Below are 21,623 nucleotides of genomic sequence, written 5' to 3' on the forward strand. Positions count from 1 at the left end.
AGCGTTGCCCGGGATAGTAAATAACTGCTCTCAGCTATAACAAAATAGAATATAATAATAATAATAATATCTATCTATGCATCTATCTCTCCCTGTTTGTCACTCACTCACTATCCCTACCTGTCCCTCTGTCTCACTCACTTATTCTTCTCTGTGTCTCTCTGTCACTCACTCACTCTCCCTGTCTGTCTCTCTGTCACTCACCCTTCCTGTATGTCACTAACTCTCCCTGTGTGTCTTTCTGTCTTTATCCATATTACCTCACACATAAGCTGTCTTATACTTATTGCCTAAAGTAACCAATCAAACTCATATTAATGACCTGTGGCAGGACAGCAACTAATCATGGCTCAGCTTCAAACTGCCACAGCAGCAGACAATGGTTCCTGTATATGGTGGTTAGTGGCGGACTATGTGTCCCATTGGCCCCGGGCTGTTCACATAACTAGGGCCCCCCAGCGTCCAAACCAATATTTGCCTGGATGTGAGGACTTAAAGGGGTATTCTCGCCTCAGTATTCACATTCAATTTAATTTATCTGCCATATATAAACATTTCTTCAATTAGATGTTATTAAAAAAAATGTTCCTGTGTGAAGATAATTTCTCATAAATGTAGTGATAAGGTTCCTTAGAAACAAGACTGTGTCCTTGGTTACGGCCACGTCTGCTGGAGGGATTGCACAAAGAAACAAAAAGTTTCTGAATATTAAATGTCCGTAAGTTACTGCAGGTCCCTCAGCCGTCCTGTGGTAATGATTGCTGAATCCAGGTGGTCAGGCAGAGCTCATTAGCGCATATCTGGCCAACGCTGCCAAAATGTGAGGTGGTCGTATCCGGGAAGCCATCTCGTTTCTAAGGGACAACATGGCCACATTTATGAGAAATTATCTTCACACAGGAACATTTTTTTTTAATAACATCCAATTGAAGAAATGTTTGCATATGGCAAATGAATTTAATTAAATGTGGATGCCCAGATGAGAATACCCCTTTAATTACTACTCTATATACTCTACATCCTCTAGATCATTAATCTTATACTGATCATAAAGTTGAACAATCACCTTCAATCATGCTCTTATAATCCATCTATTTAGGAAAGCCGTTCATGTTCCCTAACTGCATGAAACCCTCCGCTCCAACTACCGTCCAGATGAAATCCCCAGAGAAGAATATGTGGATGCTACCCCTGGCTGGCCCGACCTCTGTGCGCTCTGCAGCTGAACTCATAGTGTGAACACTCATGTATAAGCCAGGCTGCTAATTTTACCACCAAAAAAAAAAAAAAACTGGCAAAAGTTATTGACTGGAGTATAAGCCCCAGGATAGGAAATGCATCCGCTACTCCGCTAAAATGTCCAGCAGCAGCCGCACCTCATTACGGAAAAGTCGACAGGAGAGCCCCCCTTTACAGAATTGTCTACAGAAGACCCCCTCCTTTAATGAAAAGTCCACCGCAGATGCCCCCCATTAATAAAAAAAAGTCCACGGCACATGCCCCTTTAATGAAATGTCCACAGCCGATGCCCCCTCTACTGAAATGTCCACCCCAGATGGCCCCCTTTAATGAAATGTCCACCTCCAGATGCCCACTTAAATTAAATATCCACCCCAGATGCCCCCTTTAATGAAATGTCCAACCCTCATGGCCTCCTTTAACTTAATGTGCACCCCAGATGTTCCTTTTTAATGAAATATCCACACTAGATGGCCCCCTTTAATAAAATGTCCACCCCAGGTGACCTCTTTTAATGTATTGTCCACAGCAGGGGCCTCTTGAAAGAAAAAATCTATACTCACATTCTGGCTTCATCTCCCTGGCCCTGTGGCTCCGTCTTTTCCTCGAGGCTCTGTCTTCTCCTTTTCCAGCCCGGTGCATCACTATGACGCGGCGGTGTCGCGGTCGTGTGATGTCACAGAGTAAGGCCTAAGCGGCGCAAAAACTATGACGTCACATGGCCACGCCATGAAAAGTCGCCGACGGCAGCGAGTGCGCAGGAGCGGGGACAGTAACGCCCTGCGCCGGCCCACTCCCAGCTGGCCACACCCTCCGCTTGGCCGGCCGCGCCCCCCCCCTTCACGCCCCACTGGCGTGAAGGTAGCGGAGAGGGCAAAATAATCGCAAGTGCTAGCAATAAGCTAGCATTTGCGATTATTTCAGGGCCTCTGCGCCGCACCAGTCCTGATAAATATTCCCCATACACTCAGCTTTATAAATCAGATTGCAAACGCAATCGGAAAAACTCAACGTCAGTGCAATAAATCAGCGTATTTACAATCATTAAAACTGATGTGTTGTAGAATGTGTTTTCCTGATGCTTTAGCAATGCCTTTCAAAACACAGTGAAAATGCTTTATGTCAACACCTAAGGCCCCTTCCACACTTGCGTTTTTCACGCACGTTTTCTGCTCGTGCCTTTGACGTGCAGAACTTGCATTGCACTCTGACCAATTGTAATCAATGGGCTTTTTCAGACTTGCGTTCTTTTTCACGCACACACGCGCTTTTAAATCTCGACATGCTCTACTTTTGCAAGTCACGCGCGTGAAAAACGCACCATACAAGTCTATGGAGATGCATCAAAAACGCATTGCACTCTGAGACACATGCAAGTGCAATGCAAGTGCAATGCGTTTTTCACGCATCAATTGCCATAGAAAAGATAGAGCTCAGTCCTGAGTCGAAAATGCAAGTGAAAAACGCATTGAAATTGCATTGAAAACGCGCATGAAAAACTGAGACCCTGAACAAACTCTGACTGAAAACTGATTGCACTCCGATGCAAAATGTGCGTTTTTCACTGACCAAACCCTGATCGCACCCTGATCAAACTCTGACGTGATCTGCAACACAAGTGTGGAAGGGGCCTAAGAATGTCCAGGTAATATTTCCAAGGGCTGCCGAATCCATTTCACTGGTGGGCCCTTCATCCTTCAGTCCGACACATACATTATATAATATATGTATATATATATTATACACTATTTGCTTTTTAAACTGTTTATTCTGAAAACCATTTCAACTGTTCATAGTACATGATCATATATCTATGTATAATGATTCACATTGTTGTTTTGCTTCTGTTCTTAATCATGCTATGGATCAAGTCACCAGGATGTTACCAGGACAAAACCCCGCTACGAGGCCCCACGTGAATAAGCCACAACCCTGTCCTCGAATTTCTCAGTCTTTTTTCAGTACATTTCAACACCCTCGCCGATGCAAGGCAGAGGAGGGGTTGCGAATACGTCCCACCATGTAGCTTGCAGCCTGTGTAGGGTCTAGTCAGCCCCACAGCATGTCACTACATCACACTACATAGTCCAAATAGGACACAGGGGAACAGTGCAGTGGTAGATCCTGCCTGGTAAGGCAGGAGTTAACTGTTTTGTCTGATGTCATATGTGTCAGCCAATCACCTTTGTTATACTTTGTCTCTGTGAGCTAAGATGTAAGCTGAGATGTAATTGGAGGAGTAGCCACCACCTGACCAGGGGAGTTACAAGATCCTGTCAGGAAACTTCCAGAAGAGAGCAGTCTCTCTCAGGAGAGAGAAGAGACCAGTTCTAGCCAGACCTAGGAGTCTGCAGAAGCAGACTGGAGTAACCCCAGTCTAAACTCTATACAGCTAGCATACCAGACCAGAGCAGGAAGAGCCTAGCCCCTGCCTGAAGAGTGGAGCTAATAGATAAGAGTTAGTGAGGAAAGGGGTATGTATCATCCTAACTTCAAGGGTGATACCTGAAGCACTCCAGGACAAGCTGAAGCTTCCTATTAGGACACAGCTACCTCCCAGCCTGCCCTCTGCATCCTGGCTGGTGATCTACCTCCTGTGGCTCCCTCCAACTGCATCTCAGCACTCCACCATTCTGTTAAAGGCACGTTGCTGCGGTTCCTGTCGGTTCCAATAAAGAACTGTAAGTTGTTTTTGTTCAACCTCTGCCTCCGTCTGGTCCCTGCTACTACAGCTGCCATCATCACAGGCACCCTGTCCACCACACAGAGACTCATACTCTAGACACCAAAGGGTTGCCCCAGGGAGATCCGCTATAGCAGCCTCTCCCTCATCATTTCTTGCCAACACCACCCTGCTGGAGACCTGCCCGGCTGTAGGACAGCCCTCCGGTTCCCCATACCAAGCACCGTGACACTAGCATGCCTAGGCCGCAACCGCCAGCCACTCAGGTACTGCGGGCCCCGGCTGACTCCAGGCCCCGAAAAAAGGCTAGGCCCCGGTGGGGGACGTTGCAAGTGGCGTCACGAACAGGATTTATACTTCTGTGCCTTATTCTGGCACTAAAGACTATCCTTTATTGAAAAGACTGTGCTGCCTAACCCTGCTGCCATTCGGGTTTAGGCCCAAGTGATTGTGTGTTTCTGCATTGAACTGTATTACTGCTGCCACATGCTGTCGAGCACCGCTCCAGCACTCAAGAGGTTAACCCCTGCAAAGAACTTTGTCAGCCCTGCTACATCCGGCGCTGCCGCGCCTGAAGCATTTACCTCATGAAACTGTGGCGCAGCAAGTAATTCCAGCCCGCCAAAACCTTCACTGGCGGGAAACCCAGATGACACACCAAGCTCCACCCACGCGTGAAGGGCGCGAACCCCGCCTCCTGTGGCGCAGGAAAAAATAGAGCCCGCCACAGCTCTTGGCGGGAAGGACTTGGACTCCTCCCTCTGGCACGAAGCGGACTTCCTGCCCCGCCTCAACGAAACGCCAGAACTCGTGTGGATCTTGGACAGTGAGGTCAGCACCATGTGGGGTCCTCGGCCATTCCCTTCCGTGGAGCAACCCGAGTTCTTGGAGGTTCTGGAGACCATGGTTGTGGTCTCTGCTCAGCCGGTCCGGAGGCCCTTCGCTGGGCACCGGCTGCATCGTGGACTGACCCGAGCCTTCGTCACCAGGACGTACTTCCAGGCGGTGACGGAGCGCCAAGTACCACCCGGGCGGTTCCTAGTGCCTCTCCCGGCTACCATGCTGGTACCGCGGACCCACGTGGAGTCGCCACGTGGGGAGGCCCCGACTCCTGTCGAGCCAGTGCCTGGGCCTACTGCTGCCGTGCCACCTAAACCGAGGCCTACTGCTCCTGTCGACCAGCCTGCCAGCCCCGCTGTGGTGGTTCCTGATCCTCCGGCTGCTCCTGCTCCAGTTCCGGCACCTGCCCGACAAGCTGTGAGACCCGAGCCTACACCGGAGCGACCTACCCCAGCACCGGCACCTCCGCAGCCTCGAGGTCAAGGTGAGGCCCTCCGCCGGCAACTCTGAGACGCTGTCTCGGAACAGCGACGCCGGGAGAAGGAGGCCCAGCGCTACATGGCCGGCCGGTCTACGGCGGGAGCCTGGGTGAAGCAGAACCGCACCACCGGCATGGTCCGGTACTTCGACCGGCAGCGTGGCTATGGCTTTGCCACTCAGGACTATACCGGACGGGAGGTATTTATTCCCCGCCGGTCCGTCAAAAGGCCTGACTTGCCGGAGAGACTCCGCAATCTGAGACCGGGGGAGTGCATCGAATTTTCCCTGCAGGAGGGACCTCGAGGATCCGGATCCCAGACTCCGATGAGGACCGCTACCCATCGTACTATGAGCTGTATGAGGACGACGAGTGGCCGGAGTCTCCGAATACCTCGTCTTCCTCGGCTGCGAGTCCCCGAGCGGTGACCCACGTGAATGCTCCATCCACGGTGATCGTGAGTACGGGCCCCATTGCTATTCATGGGCCGGGCATGATCCAAGGTGCCACCCCCACCGTCACCCCTGCAGGGAGCGTTGTCAGATCCCGCAGTTCCTCTGTGGGAGAGGATACCCCGGTTGGTGAGCCTTATCCGGAGGCTCCAACAAGACCCTCATCTCCATCTGCCGGTTACCAGTGGGGTGACGACCCGGCCCCAGAAGAATCGGAGCTGGAAGGAGCCGCGGCGCTGCCGCAGGTTCCCATTTACCTCTTTCTGGACCCCTCCGTGGTCCCTGGCTCTGTTGAGCCCCCAGCTGGAACAGCCAACACCCCGGGCGACAGCGCTCCTCCCCCTGAAGGTCCGGAGGCTGCTGTTGAACCTGCAGTACCTGCTACTGCCACCGGGTGTCCCCAGCCGGCTCCTACCACCGCTGAGGATGCACAGGATTCCCTACTGACTTTGGATCCTGTCCCTGCTGAACCCAGCGAAGATGTATCTGACTAACCCCTGAAGGGCTGTAGCCCTCTCCAGGTACTGTGTCCATTGTAAATATTTATTTCTGCCCCTACCCTATAGAGCCAGAAACTGTCCTGAGACTCTCACCCTTATTTATCTCAGTCAAGAGATTTTCCACTGTAATGTGCTATGATAGCACCCCTTCCTCTGCCACCGCAGGGATTCCTTCAAAGGACTCTGTCCCTCTACACGAAGAGGAGACCCTTTGCTTCTTTATTGCACTTTTCCCCATATCAAGGGCTGTACCCAGAAGATGGACTTTGTCATTAGAGACCTTCTGTGAGACTTTTGCCAGATACTACCAGGGAAAAGTTGCTATTGACTTCTTATATTGCACTTAATGCCTTCCTTTTTAGGTATGGACATTATGCTTGCACTTTTATGCCTTTTCCTTTTCAGGTAAAGAGACATTTTATTCTGCTACCCTGAGTAGCCTACCTCTGTAACGTTTGTAACGTTTAAGATGTGTACCCATTGGGCTCCTAAGCCAATGTGAACTTACCAAAATGTTTGCACACTGTCAGTTTATGTCAGTAGTTTGCACTAACCTTTGATAGGCTTTTCAGATTGTAGTGTGACTGTGTCGGACCGTCTCTATGTAAAACCCTGACAGCTACCTTATCCCTCAAACCGAGGTTTGCACGTGGGGGTAGTCCGTAAACTGCGGGTCTTTCGGGGACCGGGGGTGTTACAGAGATAGCACCTGGATGCCACTCACACAAAGGTAAGAATGTCAGTCGGCAGGTACTTGTACATTGTATAATGCTTAATTGTGTCACATATGCCAATGTAATGCATATACACACACTATATATTTGTCGCCAGGGAAGAAGTGTTTACATAACAAATATACAGGCCTTGGTGCAAGGAGTGGATTACAGTACATGACACCACACCTTTCCTACTGTACAGTTCGGTTTAATGGCGTTAGCGACCAACTGTCATACTTCGCATTTACATGTCCTTGTCTTAGTCCGACACCAACCCAGGTGCCTGTCTCCAGGACCATGGGCGGTTTGTCCCTACATATCATGTAGCCTGCACTTCACAGAAGTGCCCCTATCTACCTCTGCGCCCCAAACCATCCGTAGTCGAGCCGAGGGCGGCTCTTTCAATTGTCCCGGGGGTATGCAACACCCTCGCCGATGCAAGGCAGAGGAGGGGTTGCGAATACGTCCCACCATGTAGCTTGCAGCCTGTGTAGGGTCTAGTCAGCCCCACAGCATGTCACTACATCACACTACATAGTCCTAATAGGACACAGGGGAACAGTCCAGTGGTAGATCCTGCCTGGTAAGGCAGGAGTTAACTTATTTGTCTGATGTCATATGTGTCAGCCAATCACCTTTGTTATACTTTGTCTCTGTGAGCTAAGATGTAAGCTGAGATGTAATTGGAGGAGTAGCCACCACCTGACCAGGGGAGTTACAAGATCCTGTCAGGAAACTTCCAGAAGAGAGCAGTCTCTCTCAGGAGAGAGAAGAGACCAGTTCTAGCCAGACCTAGGAGTCTGCAGAAGCAGACTGGAGTAACCCCAGTCTAAACTCTATACAGCTAGCATACCAGACCAGAGCAGGAAGAGCCTAGCCCAGTGATGGCGAACCTATGACACGCGTGTCGGCACTGACACGCGTAGTCATTTTTGCTGATACGCGGCCGCCCAGCGCCCGCTGTCCCCCCCCTCCCTGTGTAATGTGCTACCCCTATGTTAATGTCCCGCCCCCGTCCTTGTGTTTCTGTCCCTGTGCAATGTGCTCCCCCTGTGTTAATGTCCCTGTGTAATGTGCTGCCCCTGTGTTAATGTCCCGCCCCCGTCCCTGTGTTTCTGCCCCCTGCTTACCTGTCCGGCGCCGCGTTGGTCCGCCCACCTTCTGCAACTCCTCCGGCTCCTCCAGGCTGCAATGCGCGCTGCTCGTCACATGACTGAGGCGACCTGACGTCAGGTCACGTCAGTCACGTGACCCGAGCAGCGCGGTGCAACCTGGAGGAGCCGAGCCGCCTGCAGTAAAGCTACAGGGAAGAAGACATCACTGGGTAAGTATGTAAGTTTATTATATTATATTTAAAGGGAGGGCGCTAGGGGTAATTTAGTAGTAAAGGGAGGGTGCTAGGGGTATTTTAGTAGTAAAGGGAGGGTGCTAGGGGTAATTTAGTAGTAAAGGGAGGGTGCTAGGGGTATTTTAATAGTAAAGGGAGGGTGCTAGGGGTAATTTAGTAGTAAAGGGAGGGTGCTAGGGGTATTTTAGTAGTAAAGGGAGGCCCCTAGGGGTATTTTAATAGTAAAGGGAGGGTGCTAGGGGTAATTTAGTAGTAAAGGGAGGGTGCTAGGGGTATTTTAGTAGTAAAGGGAGGCCGCTAGGGGTATTTTAATAGTAAAGGGAGGCCGCTAGGGGTATTTTAGTAGTAAAGGGAGGCCGCTAGGGGTATTTTAGTAGTAAAGGGAGGCCGCTAGGGGTATTGTAGTAGTAAAGGGAGGCCGCTAGGGGTATTTTAGTAGTAAAGGGAGGGTGCTAGGGGTATTTTAGTAGTAAAGGGAGGCCGCTAGGGGTATTTTAGTAGTAAAGGGAGGCCGCTAGGGGTATTTTAGTAGTAAAGGGAGGCCGCTAGGGGTATTTTAGTAGTAAAGGGAGGCCGCTAGGGGTATTTTAGTAGTAAAGGGAGGCTGCTAGGGGTATTTTAGTAGTAAAGGGAGGCCGCTAGGGGTATTTTAGTAGTAAAGGGAGGCCGCTAGGGGTATTTTAGTAGTAAAGGGAGGCCGCTACAGGTATTTTAGTAGTAAAGGGAGGCCGCTAGGGGTATTTTAGTAGTAAAGGGAGGCTGCTAGGGGTATTTTAGTAGTAAAGGGAGGCTGCTAGGGGTATTTTAGTAGTAAAGGGAGGCCGCTAGGGGTATTGTAGTAGTAAAGGGAGGGTGCTAGGGGTATTTTAGTAGTAAAGGGAGGCCGCTAGGGGTATTTTAGTAGTAAAGGGAGGCCGCTAGGGGTATTTTAGTAGTAAAGGGAGGCCGCTAGGGGTATTGTAGTAGTAAAGGGAGGCCGCTAGGGGTATTTTAGTAGTAAAGGGAGGCCGCTAGGGGTATTTTAGTAGTAAAGGGAGGCTGCTAGGGGTATTTTAGTAGTAAAGGGAGGCCACTAGGGGTATTTTAGTAGTAAAGGGAGGCCGCTAGGGGTATTTTAGTAGTAAAGGGAGGCCGCTAGGGGTATTGTAGTAGTAAAGGGAGGGTGCTAGGGGTATTTTAGTAGTAAAGGGAGGCTGCTAGGGGTATTTTAGTAGTAAAGGGAGGCCGCTAGGGGTATTGTAGTAGTAAAGGGTGGCCGCTAGGGGTATTTTAGTAGTAAAGGGAGGCCGCAAGGGGTATTTTAGTAGTAAAGGGAGGGCGCTAGGGGTATTTTAGTAGTAAAGGGAGGCCGCTGCTGGACATGTTATTAATAAGGGGAGGCCGCTGCTGGACATGTTATTAATAAGGGGAGGCCGCTGCTGGACATGTTATCACAAAATTAGGTTTTTCCTAAAGGTGACACAGCACCTCGTTTTTTTTGGCGAATTTTGACACACCTAGCTCAAAAGGTTGCCCATCACTGGCCTAGCCCCTGCCTGAAGAGTGGAGCTAATAGATAAGAGTTAGTGAGGAAAGGGGTATCATCCTACCTTCAAGGGTGATACCTGAAGCACTCCAGGACAAGCTAAAGCTTCCTATTAGGACACAGCTACCTCCCAGCCTGCCCTCTGCATCCAGGATGGCGATCTACCTCCTGTGGCTCCAACTGCATCTCAGCAATCCACCATTCTGTTAAAGGCACGTTGCTGCGGTTCCTGTCGGTTCCAATAAAGAACTGTAAGTTGTTTTTGTTCAACCTCTGCCTCCGTCTGGTCCCTGCTACTACAGCTGCCATCATCACAGGCACCCTGTCCACCACACAGAGACTCATACTCTAGACACCAAAGGGTTGCCCCAGGGAGATCCGCTATAGCAGCCTCTCCCTCATCATTTCTTGCCAACACCACCCTGCTGGAGACCTGCCTGGCTGTAGGACAGCCCTCCGGTTCCCCATACCAAGCACCGTGACACTAGCGTGCCTAGGGCGCAACCGCCAGCCACTCAGGTACTGCGGGCCCCGGCTGACTCCAGGCCCTGAAAAAAGGCTAGGCCCCGGTGGGGGACGTTGCACATTTAATACATTTTGTTTTTGTGTATCTAATGCCTGACAAAGACCTAAGTACCAGGCAATCATATATTGAACTTCTCAATAAAGCCAGATGCTATTTCAATCTCTACTCTGACTGCATCAGTCCTTGCGGAATGGCGGATCCCTTCATCCAACAACATGAGGGTTACCTGTGTTTATCCTTATGTCCTCATCTACTCCTTAGAAGCTAGAGCAGGCTGGACGGGGAAGGACACTGGCAGCTATTTCTACAAGCGCTTCTTTACCATTGACAGAAAAGAGCCTGACCAATGCTGTCATTACTGGAAGCATTATCATACTAGGGTCTGTGCTCATTTTTGTTTTGTGGATCATCTTCCTGCACATTAACAGCGTAGCTTGCTACCTCTCCCGCAAATTACCTTTAACTAGGTCTCTAAAAGATTACTAATGACGTTATTATTTTTATTATATTTTACACCCTAAAAGAGTTTTTTTGCTACTTCTTTCCTGAAAGGAAAGTTCTCTCTGACACAAGAAAAAAATGCCTCGCTCCTTCTTTGTCAGGAGACACATTTCAATACAACTGCATTTTACACACTTTCAGGTAGACAGTATATAGCCAGCGTTATGTCACAATGCCTTGTTGTGTTTGCCACTATCCACCTGCCGCCCGCTGCAATAAATGCAGTGTGTCCCCCAGACACTGCAATGGCCTCACGGCGCCGTACGGGAGCGGCACTGTACCGTTTTGTAGCCCATAGAAAGATAGGTCATGTCTTCTGCACGATGCCGATGTATGCTCGCCGTACTACGATACGGCAGGCATACATCCTGTGAATGAAGTCTGCAAAAATACATGTTTTGCACATACTTCTTGTAGAAGTGCTGTGTTCATTTATCAAAAACAGTGAACTGCGCCATTTGCAGCTTGCTGGTGAATTGCGCACGGTGCGCCATATTCATGAATTTTGGTGTCCTCATGAATCTGGCTCCCTCTGCACTGCTTCAGAACAATACACCATTTTATTTTGGTGCACTTCGCTCATGCAGCAGAATTGTGACGCAGACAGAATTGTGGTGCACAATCCGGCTAAGCACGAACACGCCCCCGTAGGTGCACATTTTTTCTATTGGACACAGCGCAGCGGCGACACAAAACTGGTGCAGTACCTTTTATAAATACATGTACAAGCAGTTTGCATGTTTTTAGTTTTCTAGTGCAAATTCAAACAAAAAGCTGACGCAAACACTTTAATGAATGTAGGCCAGTATGTTTTTCACACTGTCCCACTGTCCCCATAGGTTTTCTCCTTTTAGTTTTCTTTTTTTTCTCCTTTTCTGATGTAATTCCTGAAATATCTACATGAAATCCCAATTAATACAAAGTTGCTTGCAGGTTTTTAAGAAGATTTCTTGCAGATAATCACAATCCATGTGAATTCAGCCACATGGAGTAATTTCGCCACATGCATAATACACTATGGGGCACATTTATCAAAAACAGTGCAGAAATTTGTGTTTTGTTGGGTATTGTGCAGACACGACACAATCGTGTGACACATATGAGGCGCTGACACTTCTTAAATACATATGCAAGCAGTTTGCACATATAAGTGCAACGTCCAACAAAAAACTTTAGTAAATGTGGCCCTATATGTGCAGTAAGCCTTAGCCTGAATGCACATGACTGTGGAAAATGGTTATTTGCCATTTTTCTTTTTTTAATGTATGGCAAATGGCTGCACTAAATGCTAAACTTTTTAATGGATCAGTTCCCAAGGTCCGTATTGTAACTGATTGTTCAAAGGATCTGTCCAAAGCAGAACCATTTTTCTTGGATCACTCATAGGCTAGAGTTTACAGCAAATCAGCCATAAAACAATGAATAAAAAGGGATTTTTCACTAAGGAGATTTCGCATGTTTGTCAAGGCCATTTATGTTAGGGTACATTCACCACTGGGTGTTGGAGAGGAGGAGGAGTTGACCCCTCCATAGAAAATAGTGGCGCACAGCCGCAGACACGGGGAAAGATAGAGCATGCTCTATTTTTTCCCCGTGTGCATTGCAGATTGTTGCCACACATTTCTATACATCTCCACAGACGGGTGTCTGAATGAGCCCTTAGGCTGTGTTTACATAATGCTTTAGGACTTTGCCAAACGCATGTATATTTCAATCTAACCCCTTGCTTTGGGTAATAAGCAACACACTTTTGCCAGTGTCAGTGTCTTTTTCCATTCGTCCCAGAAAATATTAGGGAAAAAGATTTGGGTGGCTACATCTGCATTTATTCTGTGAGTATTGATAGTGATAGTGATCCCTCCATGGGATGGTGCAGGTTTTGTGAGTGATCTATACAGAGTAGAGGTGGGGTGGGCAGGCGATGGCAGTGCAGAGATGTTACAGGGAAGGTCAGTATAGTTTCAGCATTTTGTGTTCTGCTTCTGCTTGTGATGGTACACTGTATGGGATTTACATTCCTGCTTTTCCCATCTCCTGCAGGGTCTCTTGAAGCTGAGAGAGTGCACGTTCCAAGCAGAGAAATGTCAATAACTCCACAATCTTCAGACTCACTACACACACATAAAGGCTCCACATAGTGTATTATACTGCTCTATCTGGGTACACACTAGATTCCAAAAGTTTTTTCGGGGTCTGAGGTGTGTCTATCATAACTTTACAACTCCTATCATGGATGAGTTCATGCCATAGAAATGTGTACAATTTTGGATCATTTCAATAATTTGTGGCACAAGCACTTTTTACGACTTCTCATCACTTTTATCAAGGACATAATAAAAATCTAAACGTATTTAGAACCCTTGACATAGTCAGTGCAGGGCATTTTAGAAATATTTGTTACAATTTCAACAGATTTTGTTGTTTGAAGATTAATATGCCCCTCTGCACACAATGCTTTGCATATATGATCATTATGTAATGGAAGAATATACACCAATGGTTACATATCAGCTACGGTAGGTACTCACAGGATTTCACTGTTGTGTGGCAGCTGAGGAACGGTAGAGCGATTCCTACAGGTAACACTGGGACTTGGCTCCTTCTCACATTTGCAGTTTTCTGGGCAACTGGTGGCTGAACCGTATTCAAGGAGGAATAGGGACAGGAGGAAGAGAAACAGACTTTGTAGCATCTCTGACACTGGGAATCACATGAATCAGTATAATGATGACTCTTCAATCCTGCACAACATAATCAAAGACGTATATTGTTAATTGCTTACGCCAAGTTAGTGTTGCAGACTTCGGTATAGGCACATTGCCATGTTAGAATACTATTCCCCAATCCCCAACACTGCCAGCGACCTGCAGATATCAGCATAGTTTTCCACAACTTCTACTCTGCTGCACCAACATTCTGAAGGGCATCCATTCAAATAGACCGGCCATGAAAATGTAGATTATTGCAGAATCTGTACAATAATTATATTGTACTAGTAATATAAGAGTCCCAGTTGAAAAATCTATGTTGTCTCTATTGGACTTAAATGGTGTTACAGTGAAACGTTCAATAAAGAAATATATTGAAACAGAAATGTTATAGCTGCTATTTACTGGCGTTAGAACCAAGAACTTACAGTATTTAAATCAAATTCCCTGTAATTCACAACATCCGCAATGTACCATGTAGTACCTGTTTTCTTATATAAAATATCTCTAGGTGCAGTGTGGTCGCCTGAGAGTTTATCACATCTTTATACAGCAGTGTAGGCAAAAAAGGCATATACATAGTAGCTTAGCAAACAGTGTCACACATGATAGGCTTAGATACAACAAGTTCAGCAGACATATGAGAGTTTAAGAAACCACATTTCGCCAGGCAGTATCACACATGATGGGCTTAGACACAGCGGCTAAGCAACAGTATCGCAATTGAAGAGATAAGATAAAATAGCTCAGTAGATAGTATAACACATGATAAGATTAGATACATTAGCTCATGTGACAGTATCACAAAAAATAGGTTTAGATACTGTGACTCTGCAGATAATATTAGTTATTATGTTCTAGTTTGCAGTGCACATAGTATAATAATATTTGGTTGCCTGCTATGACAACCCATAACCAAACTCTGACAACATGGTTCTATTTAATGCTATAAAATACCCAGTATAGATGATAAGTTTGATTAAACTTCACTGAACAGTTTGTCAGAGCTGGGTAACACATTAGTAGGTGATGATGATGGTGTGAAGTTGCCCTTTATAATGGAGAACCCATCTGTGGGGGAATATAACAGCAGACAGAACACTCTGTTCCAGCATTAAGGAATTCTCTCTATTTCCTGACACAAGAAACCTTTTTCTCTATGAGGCGGCTCCTGCTGATAGGGGTTACTTGTGCTCCTCATCCCAAAACGCACCTGTATCTGCTCTGCGCCCAGTGCCCGGCTTTGCCAGTGCCACAAGACTGTGAAGTAGTGGTGCCCAGGCTTTGCCTCCCAAGGGGTGCGTTGTTCTGCCAGGTTTGGGTGCTTGTGTTGTTTCAGCCTCTCTGCAGCTTCTTCAGGTTTCATTGCAGCTCCTCAAGTGCTGCTTCAAAACTCAAGTTGCGTTTTGCACACAAACACTCAGATTCCCCCTGTGCTGCCTATGGGGAGGGGGGTCCCAGACCAGCCAAGTGCAAGCCTTTCTGACAACACAAGGCTGAGCTCCAGAAGGACAGCAGCACCACCTGCTGGTAATAGCAGTAACTGAACTATGTATTATTTAGTTCTGGTGCTTGTCCCAGAGGAAAGCCAACAAGACTTTGTGTTTCCAATACAGAGAGAATCTTGATTGACTGACACTTTGGGAAAAATTTATAAATGTGTTGGTCTTTAGACCAGTGCAGAGTAAAGCTAGACAATTCTCTGCTGCACCAGATTATTCCCTGTGTCTGATGCTGGATGATTAATCTGGTGCAGTATGAGACTAGTGAGTTGTACTTTGCACCTCCTATTAGTTGGTCTAGTTTGCCCACCACAATATTGAATTTTCAGTCCCATGGACTGAATTTTCTAGTGCACGGGTTATAAATTGGTCTAAAACTTTCAGTAAATGTGGCACACAGCTTTTCGGATGCAAATTACTCCAGTTTAATGCCGAAGCCAGATTAATGAATCTCCTCCTTTATATAATAATAATAATTCTTTATTTATATAGTGCACACAGATTACGCAGCGCTGCACAGGCATGTCAAATTGGTCCCTGTCTCCATGGGGCTCACAATCTAAACAACCTAACAGTATGTTTTAGAGTGTGGGAGGAAACCGCAGGACCCAGAGGAAACCCACGCAAACACGGAGAGAACATACAAACTCTTTGCAGATGTTGACCTGGGTAGGAAGCGAATCCAGGACCCCAGAGCTGCAAGGCAGAAGCACTACTCATTCAGCCACCGTGCCACTAGTTTTACAGATGATTAGACAAGTTACAATTCCATAAACTCTTTACTAAATGTTTCCAAACATAAAATATCTGAATCTCTGTATAATGAAAAGTTCTAATCTTGCCAATGATTTCAATAAGTTAATGAAAACCATCCAAGGCATTTTATGCTAGTCAAGAGGAAAAGCAAAACAAAACCAAGGTAGTTCCATTGAGAAGCATTGATTCCAGGGAACAAGGTGAGAGAGTCGAGGAGGATTGCCTGATAGAGAAAAAACACAGGGACAGATAGAGGTGGCTGTAGCTATTGTAACTTTCTGTCTCTCCTCAAGTTCTTTAATTAAAGAACAGAGCTGACTATTTCTCCACACTGTCCATTTAATATCTCTGAATGTGAGAATTATACAGCAGACTCTCATATTCTTTTTATGTACAGAGTAGATAGTACATCAGATAGTGTTTACTTGTTGTTTTTTTATAATTTGCTTTATTAATGGCAAGAAATCTCTACAAGGAAGTTACGAAGGGACAACTCTTGGGACACATCAGTCAGCATAAAAATACATTAACCAGTCATCATGGGTGCATTAAGAGCAGGGCTGATTCTAGCAATTTTGGTGCCTGAGGTGAAAATTCAAAATTCTGACCCCACACCCTATGATGCTACCTCACTAACTAGAAGTCAATCATTAAACACAGACATTGGGGACATCTAGTATCTAGTACCTTACAGGTGACAATCTGCTCATCTGCTCTATCAGGAAGAGGACTTCTTTATGATTTCTCCAGGCCATGGTTTATGTCTGCTGAATTCACAGTCAAACATCTTCAGCTTCATGCAGCACATCTCCACACTGCGCCCATAAAAATCCACAGTCACTTACATTATAATGGAGTGTGTTCCTAAATACACAACACAACTGAACACACTATTCCCCACATAAAACATCCTTTATATATTCCCCCATATAATTTATAGCATCTACAGCACCCACAATTTATTATATATACCAGGCCCCCTGAACTACAGCAACCACCTAATTTATACACACACCCGATTTATATACAGTTCCCCTAATTTATTTATAGCAGCTCCTATATACATACTCCCAAATTAAGTATGCAGTACTCCATATAAGGTCAAGTTTACTATATTTTTCTCAGAAATCAAAGGTGCACCTTATAGTCCAGTGCGCCTTATATATGAGCCATAATTACAGAAAACAGCTGCCTTGAATTGTGCACAGGTCTGCCACCTGCTGGTCATTCATCCTTTTAATCAGGTGTGCCTTATACATGAACCTAGACGTTTTAGCAGGCATTTATTGAAGGTGTGCCTTATAATGCGATGTGCCTTATAGTCTGAAAAATATAGTAATTAAAATCCAGCCCCTATATACAGATTCCCATAGACAGCATAAAGAGTTACCAGTACCACACAGCCCCCCTCCAGTATACACAGCCCCGCCTCAGTATTACACAGCCCCCCAATATTACACAGCCCCCGCAGTAGCACACAGCCCCCAGTAGCACGCAGCCGCCCTCCCCAGTATTATACAGCCTTCCTCCCCAGTATTACACAGCCCCCAGTATTACACAGCCCAATCCCCCCCCCAGTATACAAAGCCTACCCCAGTATTACAAAGCCCCCCCCCCCGGTATTACATAGCCTGTTCCCCCGGTATTACACAACCTGCCTTCAGTATTACACAGCCTCCCTCCCCAGTATTATACAGCCTTCCTCCCAGTTTTACACGCCCCCCAGTATTACACAGCCTACCCCAGTATTACACAGAACCCCCTCGCCCCCCCGGTTTTACACAGCCTGCCCTCAGTATTACACAGCCTCTCTCCGCAGTATTACAATATGAGGGGAAAATGAGAGGTTACAACTTGAGAGGCATAAGAGGGGTTGCAGAAAAACTGCAGCAAAACTGTTCTAGGTCAGAATTCAGCTTACATTTCCCTACAGCAGTTTATAAAATGAATGCTAAGCTCTGATTGGTTGCCAACTAGAACAGTTTTACACTCAGACAATTCTGATAAATCTCACTAAGATAAGGTCTATACACTAAATTAGCACTTCCTTCTTTTCAGAATAAATGAAATACTAATATTCCTTACAATGCTACATAATGTTACAGACAATGTAAGATTATAAAAAGTAGTAATTCCTATATGTCTAAATTGTTTCCATCCATTACTTGATGTCCCCCAAACTTCTCCGGGAATGCTCCAGTGTTTTTTCCTTAAAATCAATAACAAACCTCTATTTTTTCCACATTTAGGAACAAACTATTCTTTAAAGACCACCCCTCCAGACATTGCATCTCAGAATGTTATGTGGTCTCATCTTATGTAAACAAGTCATATTTTAACCCATTTATGCCCACCCATACTCCTTTTAACAGCAGTAATTAGGAGGCCCTCTTCTACAGCGCTGTGTTTTAATGAAGTTATAGAATACATTATGCATGGGTCGGCTGTACCTATGGGAGGCAGGACTGTGGGTGTAATTACAACCTGACTCATACACTACAAGTAAGAAGAATCAGAAGAATTTGTGGTCCAAACCATTTGACCCCTTATGGTCATAAGCTACCACAAATTGATTGTTGAAGTGTTGTCTCCTCCAACCTCATTGCCTTACACAGGTTTCAGGAAATGCCATATGCGGGTGTAATAGACTATTTTCATCATGCCAGTGATCAAAGATAATGCAAGGGGGGCAGTTACAATAATAATGGATTAATTATGGAAGAATGTTACAGTTAAAACCTACAGCTCAACCCCCAAAATGACAGCTGCAACTGCATTATACATGTATTAGTATTGGTTTACGAGTTTTTAATGTGTAAAAGTAAAAAAAAAAGTCTAATAAAATATATACAGTATGAAGATTTGAAATTAGTGGAATTGTTCTGGCCATGAGACTTGATCATGATATTATGTTCACATGGAGAGAGCACATACAAAACGCCAAACAATTGTGGATTTACAGTTGTTTAACACACAACATAAAAAATCATGATATTAAAAAATACAACTTGTACCTCAAAAACAAGCCATTATATGGATATGTGGACAAAAAAATACTATAATAATGGCTCTCTTGAAATGATGAAAATGCCAAAAAACGCGGGTAGTGCCTTGGGGGGCTAGCTTGTCAGTAGGGATTCTGCTGGGTATTGGCCATGCAATGCACACTCATTGGGGCAGATGTATCAAGTGTCTGAAAGTCAGAATATTTCTAGTTGCCCATGGCAACCAATCACAGCTCCCCTTTAAAATATTCATGAGCACTGGTAAAATGAAAGCTGAGCTGTGATTGGTTGCCATGGGCAACTAGAAATATTCTGACTTTCAGAAACTTGATAAATCTGCCCCATTATTGCAGGGACCTATTCAAACAAAGTCACTGTTAAGAGGTTACTGAGCTTATGCATTAAAATATATCTGAACATAAATATATGTTCAGATTTATTAATGTGGCACAGTGATGTGTACAATATGTGGACGTGTTGTCTAGATCTTTTATGAGTGTCAGAATGCATGTGACAAGTCATGCAGTCCAAGGTGTAGCATACAAATGAAGCAGAATGCAAATAATGGTGGAGATTTATTAGTGCTTTGCCACCAGTTTCTTGCACTGCATTATTTTGCGATTATTATCTTGACTACACCATCCCCACACCATGTGGGCAGGTAGGGGGCATGAAGCAGCACAGCTGCTGGCAGAGTGGGTGGGCTCAGAGAGTTCCTGCCCTGTGTCTGCACACTTTTTAAAAACCTGTAAAACTACAATTGTAGGTTTTTGAGCAAAACTACGACAGGTAGCATCTGGTGGTCCAAAACGGGACACGGAGGGCTTGGCCTTTATTATATGCCAGCACACAAGCGCCGGAATATGATTAGTTCCCCCCAATGTTCCTGCAAGACCCCTACATTTGCCTCCTTCCTTTTTGAACCATCAATTTTAAAGGTGATCAATCAACTGCATAAAAAAGAACTGCCCAAGTTTTCCTGAATTTCTATGTGGTGTTAAATACTTTACTAAAGTTCACAAATAAACATACATATATCTATCCCCAACATTTACTACATGAAGAAATTTTAACATATTATCCACTCTTTATAACTATTCTTGTGTATTGGTGAGGGGCAGGCTTCATGCCCTGTCTGGAAACATCGATATGGCGTCTGTACTGAATGCGGAAACTTTCACATTGCACTGCTTGCTGTGTCTATCTTCTAGAACAGACAAGACCCTTTCTCGCCGGTATTTTTAAATTGGGATCAAGTAAATGATGTTCACATTGTGCTTATCAAATTTTAAGGGCACTTGGTACAATGTATATTGTCTAATTTTTCACATATTTGCAATAAAATGTGATATACAGACACGATAGCTGAATCCTCATAAGTTTTGACCATAATAAACTGCACAAGGTGCTCATAGTTTCACGAGTAAAAATAGAAGAAAGGCTGTGAAAAGAGCTCCTGCGTGTGCTCTGCACAGATCTTCAGCCTGATGAGCTTTTGCAGCAGTGAAAACATAAAATGCAGTGTGCATAATGCATCACAGAATTTATGTCCCCTAAGACACACCCTTTGCTCCACCCCTTACTCCACCCCACACAGAATAATTCCCTCTTTAGTGCCCCCATCTCCCTCTTCCCTCTCACACTGTACCTCCCAACTCCCTGTAACATTGTAGCTCCCTCACATTGTGACCCTGCCAACTCTCACTCACATTGTAGCCCCCCCCCCAACATTGTGCCCCTCACTTCCCCTTCATATTAAGGTCCCCCCAGCAGCTCCTCCTAGGATGCGACTAGCATTTTCAGTGGTCCAGAGCAATAGTCACAGCACACACACATCTCCCTACACGATCTGCCCTACTAAATTTTGAGTTACTGCACTTTGCAGGTACACCATTATATTTGTCCAGATTCGGTTGCTAGTCTGGCTACCCTATAACAAGAGAAAAAAGCTAGTATGCATTGGCATGAAATATGTACAAATTTTATTGAAATATCATTATTCACATAACATACATCAAGGAAAACCTTTAAAACAATTAAAAAGTGTGAGGACACACATTCAAGAACAACAAGTGGATCAAGACAAGGTGAGTCGATCCACATACAACCATAAGTATATGTAATCAATTTCCACTAAAAATGAAAGTATGGTATCTAATGCCCTAGGAAAAGCGGAGACTCCTGCAGAAGTCCCTATACAAGTCACCAAAAATTACCCTAAGGTAAAAAAGCTCAACAAGCAATAATATGGTCAAAAGTAATGCACATGGATCACAACCTGTGTAGGTTCAAAGAACAGCCAAAGGGAGGTGACAAGAGCCTAGGGAAAGGGGAAGCTGCGGTTACCAAGTAGAAAAATGGCTGGAGGTACCCCACGCGTTCCGTCGCACTCCTGCGACTTCCTCAAGGGTAAGTGTCTGGCTACCCGGGAAGACCAGTTCTAGCTGAATCATTACACTCCATTGGTGGCTTTCCTGTGTTTTTAGGTCTCGACATTATCCTTTTTTGTTTGTCACTCTATTAATATATTACTAATAAAAGTTAAATTTTAATCTCCTGGCTATGGTGCCTTTGGGTTGATTGATACCCCCTTTTGGATTTACATATTTGAACAGACACAATTATACAATCACAGACATTTAGTAACTCATATAGATACAAACATATTTATACACTCATACCGTATATACCGACCCGAGTATAAACCGAGACCCCTAATTTTAACACAAAAAGCTGGAAAAACCTATTGACTCGAGTATAAGCCAAGGGTGGGAAATGCATTGGTCACAGCCTCTCAGTATATAGCCAGCCCCAGTAGTATACAGCCTCCCCAGCCCCCTGTAG

General features: G+C 45.5%; 1 protein-coding gene across 4 annotated transcripts in view; it reads right to left on the reverse strand.

Moving 5' to 3' along the window:
- TSHR (thyroid stimulating hormone receptor) overlaps positions 1 to 21,623 on the reverse strand; it is a 143,938-nt gene that overhangs the window by 75,747 nt on the left and 46,568 nt on the right. For 3 of the 4 annotated variants that reach the window (XM_072116749.1, XM_072116748.1, XM_072116746.1), the window contains one exon: positions 13,337 to 13,549. In XM_072116749.1, the coding sequence (XP_071972850.1) occupies positions 13,337 to 13,500 (164 nt within the window). In that variant the 5' untranslated portion in view covers positions 13,501 to 13,549. Of the gene's footprint in view, positions 1 to 13,336; positions 13,550 to 14,729; positions 14,976 to 21,623 lie in introns of those variants that run through there. The other variant, XM_072116747.1, reaches the window with a different exon arrangement.

This window comes from Engystomops pustulosus, chromosome 7, assembly GCF_040894005.1.
Source record: "Engystomops pustulosus chromosome 7, aEngPut4.maternal, whole genome shotgun sequence".
NCBI classification, from domain to species: Eukaryota; Metazoa; Chordata; class Amphibia; order Anura; family Leptodactylidae; genus Engystomops; species Engystomops pustulosus.